Below are 13,755 nucleotides of genomic sequence, written 5' to 3' on the forward strand. Positions count from 1 at the left end.
TCATTTGATCATCTAAAAAGATGGTTCTTAAAGCAGAGGCAAGGATCGTTGATTTTTTTTTTTTTAGCATCATTATTGATGCTTTAAAGTTTCTTTTATGTTCTTCTCTACCAGCATCCCACAAATTTTGATGTGTTGTGTTATTTTCATTCAGTTCAAAATATTTTCCTAAAGTCTCTATCTACATGCTCCAGCATCTGAGTCACCTCTGAATCATTTTTTTGTGGTTTTTGTTTGTTTAGTTTATTTTGCTTATTTGTGTTTTGGTTAACTATAAAATAGTAGAGGCTGAAGTAAATAGCTTAAAAACCTGTAAATGGGTACATCTCTTCTTGTTTGGGCCTGTTAGTGTGGGAATTTAAGTCAGTCTCATTAGGAGTTAAAGTGGGATTGAGATTTTTGTTTTCTCTAGTCCATTCATTGCACCAGAGGCCTCAGATTCTTCTAATGTTGCCTAGTGTGTAAGGTAGGGGTGAAATGTCAATATTTTTCTTAGTATTTGTGCTTCAGTCTGCACGCCTGCTCCGTAGAGGAGTTTCTTTCCTCACTCTTGCCCCTTCTCAGTGGTAAACTGGTGTTGCTTTTTAGTGCTTTCAACATTGTTGTGCTATAGCCTCCATCTTAGGTAGATTATGTGTACCTGGATCTCAAATATGGGAGTCTCTCAAGAGTTTCTGCTCCCTACACCTTCTAAGGGGGCCTCTAGTCCTACTGATAAAGATTCTGGGCTCAGGACTCTTCTTATCCCTCTTCCTCCCAGGAATTGAGGGGTTTTCCCTCCTCCAACAACACAGCATGGAATTTGCTTCCCTTTTCTCAGTGACTGAAAGCTTTTGCTCTCTCTACATGAAAAGGATCTGGGCAGATCCTTGTTCTGGGGGGCAGATCCTTGTCACAGAGGCAGCCAATTCCTTGCACCACTGAGAATGGCTCTTGATTTTCCGCCCTGTTTCCTGTCATCCTCATAGGCATTGAGGATATATGAGTGAGTACAAACTGTCTGAGGCTTCCAGGGGTTTTATACTGTGAAGTTATCCCATAGTCATACTTAGCAATTTCTTATAATTTTAGGTGATTTCTTGCTTTTATGACAGCAGTATCTTCTTGCTCTGTCACAGGTGACCCTTTTCTGGCATCCTTTTTCTCTTTGCAAGTCTCTGTCCATCCTTGGAATTCAGGCTACTTGGTTATCTTATGACTTTAGCTCCCTGGTGGATTCAGGAAAATTTTGGGGTAGTTTAGAAGTGTTTCGTTTAATTGCCAGTGTTCTAGGGTTTTTCAAATATCTTTTTGTTATTTTTAGTTTACTTTCATTGTGGTTAGAGAACATACTTTGTATACTTTGTATACTTTTAAATGTGTTTATTAAGACTTATTTTATGGTCTATTTTAGGCACTGTTCCATGTATAATTACTGGGTAGAATGTTTTATAATAATGAGTTGGTTGAAAATGTGTAAATCTTCTATTCTTAGTTATTTTTTTCTATCAGTTACCAAGGGAGGGGTGTTAAAATTATCAGCTATGATAGTGAGTCTGTTGATTTTCCACTTCATGTATTTTGAACACCGTTATTTGGGATTATTATGATTTCTTGATAAATTAATCCTCTTGTCATTATGAAATGTGCCTTTTTTACTCTGGAAATGCTTGTCTTAAAATCTACTCTTAAGAGTAGCCTCCCAGTTGCCTCTTCCTGCTGGGTGTTCCCCCCGCCCCCCAAGTCTCATCTTGAACACTTACGAATTAAGAGTTAGCCAAAGATGTAGAGACAATTTGCATACAGATTTTTCAGCTTCACCCTTTGGGATTCTTTCTGAGTTTTTTTTTCCTTACTGTCTGCCACCTCGGCAGCCTTAGTCTCTGACCTGTGACTTCTCAGTCTGGTAAAACTGCTGCTTTCTGCTTGAGCTCTATTCCCTATCTCTCATGTTGATTTGAAAGTTCTCCCATGGGGAAAATTTGGAACCTCCACTTTAAAAAAAAAAAAAAAAATCCCATTACTTTGACTTTTTGGAGAGTCCTGGCCAGCCTTCTTATAAAAGTCCTACAATCAGGACATTTGTCTGATTGTTTCCTTAGGGTCATGTTTAACTTGTTCCTTTATCCTTTGTATTTCCTATAAACTAGAATTAGATCAAGAGACTTGAATAGATTTAGGGTAAACATTTTTTGGCTTCATAGATGATGTCTGTACTTCTGTTGCGTTATATCCACAGGATAATATATTTGATAGCCCCAATATTGGTGGTGATTAGTTTGATCACTCAGTTAAGATGGTTCTATCCACTGTAAAGACTTCTTTTCCCTTTGTAATTATTAAGTAATTTTTAGGGCGGTAAATTGCATTCTCTTTGTATTTCCCACCCTACCCAAATGTTACCCCTTCATTCTAATCAGATGCCAGTACAGAGTGACACTTAAGCATTAGCTATTCTTACTGTTATTTAGGTCCCATTCCCAACCAGAAGTCCCTATAGTTTCTAGTTTATACATACTATATATATATTTAATGGCATATATCTCGTATGTGTGGTGGCTATATAAATACTTTTCATTTTTACTGGATTTTCAGGTGCTGAATGCATATATCACATCTTATAAGTCTGTTTCCCATAGCACTTAACTAACATTTTGCATATAGTAGGCACTCAGTAAATGATTTTTTTATAGAAGAGAAAATTAGCTAAGAAATCTCAAGCCTTTTTCTATTAAAGCACTTTTCAATCTCTGTCTTAGGTACTAGTTAAGTTTAATGTTAATTACACTTTTATTTATTTTTCTTTGTAGGTAAATGAGAAAACGGGGCAGATTATACAGTATGATAAATTTTATATACATGAAGTACAAGAATTGATAGACATAAGGAATGATTATATCAACTGGGTTCAACAACAGGCCTATGGAATGGTATGTTTCCTTTTGCATTTTGTGATTTTATTTTTATGTATTATTTGTCCTAATATGAAAATAATTGCTTGTTTTTGAAACACAGTTTCTTTTTCAGGGCTTTAATGCAGAGCTCATTATTGAAATAAAAACATTGCAAAGGAGAAACTGCATATTATACATATTTATAAATAAACATTCCATTCTTATATCAAAGCTGAACCAAAGAGGTAGATTACACTTTTTTAACGAAAAATGCAAATTTGACATGGATTTATAACCCTCATTTGTTTTCAATGTGATTGCCTCTTAATTCTCTAATGTTGAGACTATTGGAGCCCCTGATACTGGGACTCTTAAGAATATAGTATTACTATTGTGAGATCAGTATCTCAGAGCTACCAGGGAAGAGCCCTAGGACCATTCATTCTATTTTTTATTTCTTCCCATTTTATATGTTTAATTTCAGATTTCTTCATTTACATCCACATATATATATATATATACTTTTATGTGGCTAAATCTCTAATAACTGGACACTTAATGTTCCATTAAAATAATAAGAGACTTATGAAACTTGAATGAGACATGCAAAATTGTAATATGGAAATGTGTAAACAGCTAGATATAAAACAGCCAGGGTTAATACTCTTGTTTACTAACCATTATAGTGTATTTGAGGCCTTCTTTTCCACCTCCGAAGCAGATAATTTAAGCATTGTGTGTTAGCAGTTGTAGAAAGGTGAATAGCCTTTCACTGCATTGCATAACTCCTTGTGGATAGGCACTCTGTCAGTTTATTTACCAGCACCTCTAATAGTGTCTGGAATATGTCTAGTAGACACTAAAAAAGTATTATAGTTTTTGAATGGCAGTATGGTTAGTGAATGCTATTTTTAGGATACTCTCATCTATAGATATCAGGTCACTTCTAGAATATCTTTTGCTTCCCTAGGTACTTGTTTATATTGATTTCCCTGATTCCCACTCCCCCATCCCCCTGAATCACTGGGAACCTAGGTCAGTTTTACAGTTATTCCACAGACTTAGGACTACTCATTTGCTCATTCAACAAATATTTGTTGGGAATCCCCTATGTAACTGACACTTATTTAGTTATTGGAAATACAGTGATGAACCAGATAGTTAAGGGTCCTTTTCTCATAGAACTTACAGCCTAATGGGCAAGATGGACAGTAATCAAAGCAAAATTTAGTTAATAATATGCACTTATATAGAGAATTAAAATAAAAGAATGTAATAAAGACTATGGTTTCATGCAGCTGGGTAATCAGAAAAGTCTTGTCTAATGAAGCTGTAATCTAAATGTTAAGAAGTAGCCATGTAAGTTCAGAGTAGAGAGAATTTCAGGAAAAATGAACACCTAGTAAAAGATCTTGGGTGAGAAGAATCTTGACATGTTTGAAGGATAGAAAGAGGTCAGTATGGCTAAAATATGGGAGTGGGAAGAGTTCTGGGGAAGGATCAAGAGAAATGGACAGGTGCCAGATCATGGAGGTTTTATAACTTAGGATCAGAAACTTGGATTTTGTCTGAAGTGTTGTGGTAAGCCATTGAAGGGTGGCAAGCGGGGAATTACAGTGTGATTTGTATTTTTAAGTCGTCATTCTGTAGGCTCTGTGGAGAATGGAGTGAGGAGAATGAAGCAAAAAATGAAAGAGGGGAGACTAGTTAGAAGACTGTTTTAGTAGATTAGGGGAGATAAAAATTATTGGTTTGACTAGGCTGGTGGTTGTGTAGATGAAAGAGGGAAGTAGCCTCGGAAGTAAAAGGGGCAAGAATTGCTGATGCATTGGAGATGCAATGAGGAAAGGAGAGAAATCAACAAAGGTTAAGGAGTGGTGGGTGCAAGGTAGGAGGAAAACGAGAAGAGAGTTGTGGAAACCAAAATTAAGTGAAGGAGAGACTGTGTTAAATGCTGCTGAGAAATAAAATAAAATCATAGAATTGAGCAATGAATTTGGTTACATGAAGGTTGTTGATAACCTGGCTAATGCTAGTCTAGGGTGATGTATGCTTAAAGGAAATTTGGAGGTGAGGAATAGGGATCAACAGCCTTAGGCAATACTTTCAAGAAGTCCTGCATTGAAGAGAAAGGAGTAAAAAAAGTGGAGTGGTAGCTAGAGTCCAGAGACAACAGTTTTTTAAGAAAGAAAATATTTGACCTTGGGAAAGTTTTGAATAAGTATTTCCTTTTCCTTCCCTACTTAAACTAAATCTCTCACCTAGGCAAAGCTTTTTAAACTCTTTCTCCACAGCATCCCTAAGAGCAGGAAAAAGCCCGGATAGAGTGCTCAGTGGTTGCACACGGACCTGTGATCCAAGAGGTCACTGGTTTGATTCCCGGACAGGGCACATGCTCGGGTCCAGGCTCGATCCCCAGTAGAGAGCGTTCAGGAGGCAGCTGATCGATGAAGATTCTCTCTCATAGGTGTTTCTGTCTCCCTATCTCGTGCTCTCTCCCTAAAATAAATAAAAACATATTTAAAAAATATATGTATAAATATACAAACCCTAAACTAGTTCTAAACTCCTGGTGCCTAGCTTTTAAAAGAATTCTAAAACCCTAACAAATTTATAAATTATATATAATACTACAGATTTAAAAATAAAGTTAATATTTAGTATGGAAGATGATTATGTTCTGGTGATCAGGAATCTCAGCTCACACCAAAATATGGCAAAGAAGCACTATAACATAAGTGCACCCAGGTTCAAATTCTGTCTCAGCATTTATTCATTCTGTGTTTTGGGGGGAAATTACTTAATTCCTTTTCTGTAAAGTGGGATAATAGTACCTACCTTTTATAGTTACTGAGATTAATTTATGTGCTCTATTTAAAGTGCTTAGGGCAGTTCCCAGGGCATAGTTAAGTCTTGGTAAAAGGGTGGTTATTATTGGCTGTCTTGACACATACTTGAAGTTAGGCAGTAACCTCTATCCTAAGGTGTCTGGTCTGATAACTGTTCTCTTGCTGCCTTTCTCTAAATGAGCTACAATAAAACATTTGCTTTTAGGATGAGTTGGGATACTCATTTGGCCTTCACTCATCAAGCACACCATTTCTGTATGAAGTCCTAGACATAGAGATCCTCTTTGGTGCCAGTTTGATTATACTCACAACCATTGCAACTCTTGGAGTTTCATGGTAATACTGGTATTATAAGTGGATTATCCTAATTTTAGATTAATCAGTTTTTTAGAAATTATTGCTATAAAAACCTAAAATTAAAAATCCTCCTGGAGCACTTATAGAATACTAGGAATATATCCCCAGGAATCTACAAGCCCAGTTTTAGAAACATTATCCTAGACAGTCATATCCTCCTGGATCACTGTGAATTAGAGCAGATATCCTTTGACATCTGAATTTATATCTAGTATATAGGTCATAAACTACTTGTATTCTTAACAAGTTAAGAGACATGCTAGTCTAATAGGATTTTTTTAGTTAGCAGTAATCTTGTGCTAAGTAGAGAAGCTATGGTTTGATTGTTTGCTTTTAAGTTTGGCAGGCCTGTATCTAAATTCCTCTTGGTGTATAACTGAGGTGATACCAAATTGAATTTCTTAGTAGCTATCTCAGTGTGACTGTTTTCTGGTAAAGGAAGGCAGTTAGAGGACTACCTTCTTATTTCTTGGCTTTTCCTCTTCTCATTGTTTTTGGATCTATTATATGGTTGCTATACTTCAGAATTGCCCTTTATTACTCTACTCTTTCAACCACTGCTTTTCCTTTATTTATAGAAAGAGTGATATTGAATAGGTGGTTGAGGCAGTTTCTGCTTGTTCCTTATTTAATTTGTTTTAGTGGGTTTAATATCATATCTTACAAATCAGAATCCAGAACCCAGATCCAGATTTGGGTTCTTCTGATCTCTCTCTGGGAATAGAAGGCTTACAGTTTACAGTGAAGGTCTTTGACTATGCAACTCTTAAAAAGTTCATTAATTTATAACATTTAACTTCACAGAGCTTTTTTCTTTGAGAGTTCTAAACACTTTCTCATTTACACATAACTCTAAAGACTTTTTTTCTTGGGGCTTTTTAATAAAAGTCATACTTGTGTCACTAGTCTTAATACTGAGTTGAACATTATGTTGACCCTGTAAGTAAAGTTTTAAAGAATCTATCCTAAATTTCTCACATGCTATTTTGTGATGATACAGGTGTGTTTATATGTATATCTACTCATATATATATACCATTATTGAACAAGGCTTATGATCTTGAAATAATTCCATTGTTTCAGTGTGAACATTTAAAATATTCTTTGATAGAACATAATTACTATGAATTATGTGTATAAATTTTATTTAGATATGCACATCACTTTACCTTCTTCTAAACACTGCAGAAAATTATTTTACCTTTATTATATTTGTCTTTATGCCATAATCTGTTGAGATTTTTGTTCTTCATTTACTTTCTTTCTCAGTCAAGGATTTTAAGAATCTCTCAGGAATACACGTCTCTGATTCCTTACTATTGAAAGCTAATTCTGTGAAATCTTTCCTTTCCTTGTAATACCTTTTTGTCCTGGTGAGACTTCTGCCTATACCTCGTGCCCTTCCATTTTTCCATCCTGTTTCACCTATTTCTCTTTACATTTTCGTGAAGTTGTTTTGTTTCGTTTTTATCCTCGCCCAAGGATTTCTTTCTCATTGATTTTTTTTAGAGAGAAAGGAAGGGAGAGAGAAACATAGATGTGAGAAAGAAACATTGATGGGCTGCCTCTCAAATGCTGCCCTACTGGGGATTGAACCTGCAACCTGGATCTATGCCCTGACTGGGAATCGAGCCCTCAGCTTTTTGGTGTACAGGGTGGTGCTCCAACCAGCTGATCCTCTGGTCAGGGCTTCATGCAGTTTTGACTTAATCCTCCTGTTCCTGCTGGTGACTACACATCTTTGTTTAAGTTTGCTTTTCAAGACTCTGATCTCAACGTAGGAAGCTCTTTTGTTATTTGGATTTCTTTTGCTTTTTATCTTATTTTTCTCCCTCTCTTGACAAAATAAAGGGGCACATGGATTCTCTCTTTCTGCTTACCTTCTGCTATTTTATGATTTTTCTCTCTACTTTCTAGGTACTGTTCTCAGTTATACATTGCTTTATCCTCTTATAAAAATACCTTAGTGGCACCTGGCCGGGCGTGGCTCAGTGGTTGAGTGTCGACCTAGGATCCAGGCAATCGGGGCTCGATTCCCAGTCAGGGTACATGCCTGGGTTGCGGGCTTGCAGCCAATCAATGACTCTCTCATCATTGATGTTTTTCTCTCTCTCTCTCTCTGAAATCAATAAAGACATATTTTAAAAAAACACAAAAACAAACCTTAGTGGTTACTAAACTCTTTGCTCTTTTCTCTTTTCCTTACACTTTCAGCTGCTCTACATGCATATCATCAATATATATCTAGTAAATTTTGACTAATTTAGAATAAAGTATAGAAAGTTCTATACTGGGTCTGTGCCTGTTTGAATTACTATAAGATTCAAGTTAAGCATTTTTTAAAAATGAATATTCATTTATTTTTAAGAACTGTGTATACCTGTGAAGGACTTGTCAGATATAGGTAGGTAAATTAAGATATTTGGTAAATAGGTGAAATTTTTTATAGTCTTTGATATTACATTTTGTACATGTGTATATTTTTAAGTCAGGTGTCTTATTTATTCATTATAAATTGTGCTGTGCATATAAATCATCACTGTATTTGTTCTGTGGAGTTAAGTTGTACTTCAGCTGTGGACAATGCTAGCTTGTAACATGAATGTTCACCAGCAGACTAGGAAAATAGCTGGGGAGAGACCAGCTTTGGGGAGATACGTCAGTACTTAACTTCCTGGGTCTGAGTTTCTTCCTCGTTAAATAAAAAGAAGAAATTAAAGTGCATTTGTGCTCCCTTGCAGCTAAAATATTTCCCAGAAAAGTTTGCTATTTTTAAAGCTCCCAGTCTTTTTTAATGGCATTAATAATTTGCAGACTCTTGGACTGATTCCTTATGCATTGGCTTATCAAATCATATTTGTGTATTTTCCATTTCCTTCATTTTTTTAAAAGTACCTTTTTATTTCTGTTTAGCCACCCAGACCTTTCATATTTATTTGAATTACTTCATTAGCTTCGGTATCTTCTCTTTGTACCTTCTCGGAATAATCCTATGTTATGCCCTTAAATCAAGACGGCACCAGCCATGGTATAGTGTTTTGCCATAAGTAATTATTTGAAACTAAAACATGCCAACGAGCTGCATCTTTCTTGACTGGAACCATTATAAACCATTGGTGTTAAAAGCCTTGGTGAAGTCTGCTTTAGACCATGAAACTTTTGAGCATTCCTTCAGGCCTTTCTCACTCTAGCTTCTAGGACTTTGAGTAACTAAAATTTGGCCTTCCTTGACTCAATTTCAGGGCCCCCACTCTAAAAACAGTCAAAAGTTAGTGCTTGAGTATGTGGATTTGGAGTCAGTAGAAGGTCATGCATTGAATGATTGTTGAATTTTTAGCAGTAGACCTTTAGTTGACTTTACATGTTTTGTAATATCCTGCCCCCAGCTCCCAAACTACTTTGTTTTCCTTTTAAATTTCCCTTGGAAATACTACTTTGACTGAATTAGATTTGCAACTAACGTAACAACTACCTTGCAGCTGTTTTCCAGAAGAGTTCATCCTTGCTCTTTAAACATTGACTTTTTAAAATGATTGAGCTTTTGTCTAAGATACTAAACCCTTAATTGAAATGTCTAATAATGATTTTGATCTGGTTGTCCCTTCTGTGCCTCTGAGATAAATCCTTTTGCTTGATATCTAATAGTCTCTCTTCTTAAGTTTTCCATGTCTCATTTTTTATATTCCTACCAGTTCATATCTCTTTACAATCAGACTTAAGTTTTGCTTTGGTGTGATTTAGTCCCCAGTGCATAATGATATGCATAGCACCTTTATTTATCTGTAGCAATAAAAATAGTGCATATATATTAATGTTTTATTATTTACTTAAGAATAAAATCCATCTCCTGGCATAAACTTGGTATTTAGTACAGTTATCAAGCAGGCCATAGGTCATCCAAAAACATTGAAAGATGTTTCTTTGCTTATTCAAACTTTCTTAGTAGTAATAACACTTAAAATGTCCCACGGGATATACTATAAAAAGATTTCAGATATTCCTGTTAATTTGCCTTCAAATTACACTGAGTGTAATCTAAAAGGCTTTTTCTGCAGAACAGCAGCCAGGTGCAGTCTTGTTAACACTGCCAGTAGGGGCACTTATGTAGTGATAACTTGATACTCTGAATTTTTTGAAAGAAACTTATCAGTAACTTTCTCAGAATAGGATTTGTGTAGTCATATTTTGATTATGCTTGTACTGCTTTGGCTTTATTTAGCACACTGTTGTGAGAGAACCCTAAGTCTTTGCTAATATCTTAAAGCCCTCAAGGCATTTGAGAATTTAGCCAACTGTGGAGTGAGAGGTAACTGTTCACACAAGACTACCCTCACTTCTGATACCAACTGCAAGTTGTTGAAGGGTCCCCAAACCACTCTCAGGTTCAATAATTTTCTACAAGTCTTCACAGAAGTCACTGAAAACTATTATGCTGACATTTACAGTTTATTACAGGCAAGGGATACAGATTAAAAATCATCCAAGGGAACAGGCATAGGTGGAGTCTGGGAAAGGTACAAAGGCAGAGCTCTGTTTTCTTCTCCCTTTAGTCATGGACAAGTTATTTCCCAGCATTTATGTGTGACAATACTCACCAGGGGTTCCAACCAAGGAAGTTCACCAGAGCCTTGGTGCCCAGAATTTTTATTGAGGCTCAGTCACATACTGCCCATGCAGGTGACCTTTAGTCTCAAGCCCTTCTGGAGGCGGAACTGATAATCACGTGGTCCAGTGCCCCCAGGTAAACAAAGACAATCCTTTCAGGAGACATTCCAAACATCTGCACATCACCTCCCAGTACCTGAGGACAAAGTCAGACCTCTTTTTGGATAAGATTAATTCCTCACTATACAAAGTACCACCTGCAAATTTAGTAACATATTTTTGGAGATTCTAGCTCTTCATATGAATCTATACCCTGAACATATGTGGAATCTTTTTCTGCAAGAAAGTATACATTTCTGTTCAAGGAAGTGGTAAGCTTTCATGATAATTTCCATTGTTATTTCCTTCATAAATATCTTTTTCTCCATTTCTTCTTTCTACTTGTCAATCCTTGTGCCCTGTCTTGTACTTTCTTTTTTAAGCTAATTTAGTGTTAAAGAATCCTTACTTAATATACCTATGTTTCACTGGTTATTTCTGAAAAGTAAAAACAACATATGGCTTATTTTTCTCACTTTGTTCCCCTGTAGCATTTTACTCTACTAAATACCTTTAAACATCTTTGTCAGGATTAACCAGGTGTTGAAGTTTGAGGAATATTTTCTCCATTTCCCAGGTAGAAAAACTGAGCCCTGTAACTATTTCTTCAAGACTAAATTAAGCTAGGATTAGTTTTCCTGTTCTACCTAAATTCTGCAAATGGGGTGCTTAGTTGCTGAAACCAAATTTTATTATATTCAAGCCTCAATAATTTTATGATCACAAGGTACCTGAAACAAAGGTGTTACATTTATAGGTATATAAGGTACATGTGGGAAGGGTAAGTTTTGTTGTAGATGTATTTTTGTCTACTTCATTAATTCTGTATTCTTCTGTAGCAAAATATATGAAATGCTACTTTGAATAGAAATAGTTAAATTTGGACACTAACATTGCTCTTTCCTCATTGTTACATTCTGCACTGCTGTCTTAGGATGTCAACCATGGATTAACTGAGGTAAGTTTGTTGTAATAGTCTCATGTTCAGAGTAAAATATACTCTGCTTTGTCTTAAGTGATAGGAGAGCCAAAGTTTCCTCGTGTGTGTGACTTTAAAATATATATACATATTTATAAAAATGAATTTTTAGAAATTGTCCTGTATAGAATTTCAGAGGAATTTTATGAAGAAAATTAAAACTGGCCCAGCCGGTTTGGCTCAGTGGATTGAGCATCGATCCATGCACCAAGAGGTCACTGGTTCTGTTCCTGGTCAGGGCACGTGCCTGGATGGTGGGCTCGATCCTCAATAGGGGACATGCAGGAGGCAGCCCATCAGTGTATCTCTCTCTCTCTCTCCTTCTCCCTTTCTGTCAAAAACAGAAGAAAGAACATTACAAGTTCTGTTTTAATGTTACACCTGTCTGATTCCTATCAACAAGAATTGCTTAAAATTAGTCCCTGTCCTCCTAAGTCTTCCAGCATAAAATTTAATGTCTTTAGAATATAAAAAAGCAAACTTTTAAAATTTGACAAATGCCTATACAATGAGTCAGAAAATATTTTATATTAGAGAAGTAAAATGATCTTTCATTTTAAAACTAATATACTCGAAATGGTCATAAAATCAAATAAACTTTCAGCATGATCATCTTCCTCACTTTGTTTTACATCATCAGCAATCCTAAACCTACCTTTTTAACCCTTGGGAATGTTACAGAACTTCTTTTATAGTCCTGTTATAAGCTAGATTTTGTTGTGTTGTTTTGCTTTTCCCCACTTGAACCAATAAAGCATTTAGAGTTCACTTTAAATTATAGGCCTAACATTGTTCGCTTCCCGTCCTCAGATAGAAGCAGCACAGAAAGTTATCAAATATAGTTGTAGAGCCAAAGGGAACTTTAGGAATCATCTCCATCTTTTGGAATTTCAGAATAGTAAAATGACTTTCCACCATTAATAGCTAGTTAGTGACACAAATACAGAATGGAGGTAAAAAAAAAAAATTCATATGAAATATAGTGAAGAATAATTAATTTACTGTAAAAATACAATTCAGGTGTTGTCTTACATGTTGAGGACAAAGAGTGGATATTCTATATTGGTTGGGCACTACGGGATTATTTTGGTTTTTGTGGCCATAGTTAAGAGAACATTAGACAAATTGAAATACATTTAAAAGAAGGCAGTTATGATGATGAAGAGCTGAAAACCATATTTTCAGAATGATTGAGAAAACTGGGAGTGTTTAGTGTGGGAAAAAAGACATCTTAGGGAAGGAGCATGAGGACTTGAAATATTTAAACCACATATACTTCCCTGCAGAGGCAAAATGAAGACTGAAATACAAAACAAAGTGATGGACAGTGATGGACAGAAGTACAGATTCAGACCAACATAAAGAACTTGCTAAGCCCTTAAAAAGAAGTGGGTTGTTCCTGCTGTATTGAGTGCTCCCTGGGAGCCTTAGCCAGCCCTCTCCTGGGGTGGGCACCGAAGTGGTGCTTGTTGGGCCTACGGTCGGAACCGTCCTCATCCAACTCCCGAGTCCGTGACTGCAGCTCATAGCTTTCATTCTTCTGAACTGTTAAAACATTTAACAGTCCATTACTGCATTACCTGCAAGGATAAATAATTATGTATAAGATGACTAACATGATATAATAGGTATAATAGATCAGTCCTACCAGTTTTAAAGGTTGACAGAGCGTAATAATTCTGGTGGTGCTTATTTTGTATGTTGAATGAACAGATGGTTAGGCTCATTAATGGTAGCACCCTAATCGCTTGCAGTAAATATCTCTTAAATGAATAAATAAGCAGATTGCTTTATCATTGGCCTCTGTTGCTAGAGTAGCCCTGGCTTTTATGAACTAAGTACTGTGTTTATTTGGAGGTCCCTAATTTTAGAATAAATTTGCAATCTACTTCACTGAAACTTGGAGTTAATATGTTAAGCAAAAGATACTTGTAATTTATGTTTTTGTGGACACTCAAGAATAATTCCCTCCTGATACTAGGAATTGAGTTTA

The 13,755-nt window shown here is 35.9% G+C and overlaps 1 protein-coding gene across 5 annotated transcripts in view; it reads left to right on the forward strand.

Moving 5' to 3' along the window:
- The window catches only part of HERC4 (HECT and RLD domain containing E3 ubiquitin protein ligase 4), a 108,482-nt gene that overhangs the window by 72,261 nt on the left and 22,466 nt on the right, over positions 1 to 13,755 (forward strand). For all 5 annotated transcript variants that reach the window (XM_016198405.2, XM_016198402.2, XM_016198404.2 and 2 more), the window contains one exon: positions 2,790 to 2,909. In XM_016198405.2, the coding sequence (XP_016053891.1) occupies positions 2,790 to 2,909 (120 nt within the window). The remainder of the gene's footprint in view (positions 1 to 2,789; positions 2,910 to 13,755) is intronic.

This window comes from Miniopterus natalensis, chromosome 14, assembly GCF_054644295.1.
Source record: "Miniopterus natalensis isolate mMinNat1 chromosome 14, mMinNat1.hap1, whole genome shotgun sequence".
Classification (NCBI taxonomy): Eukaryota; Metazoa; Chordata; class Mammalia; order Chiroptera; family Miniopteridae; genus Miniopterus; species Miniopterus natalensis.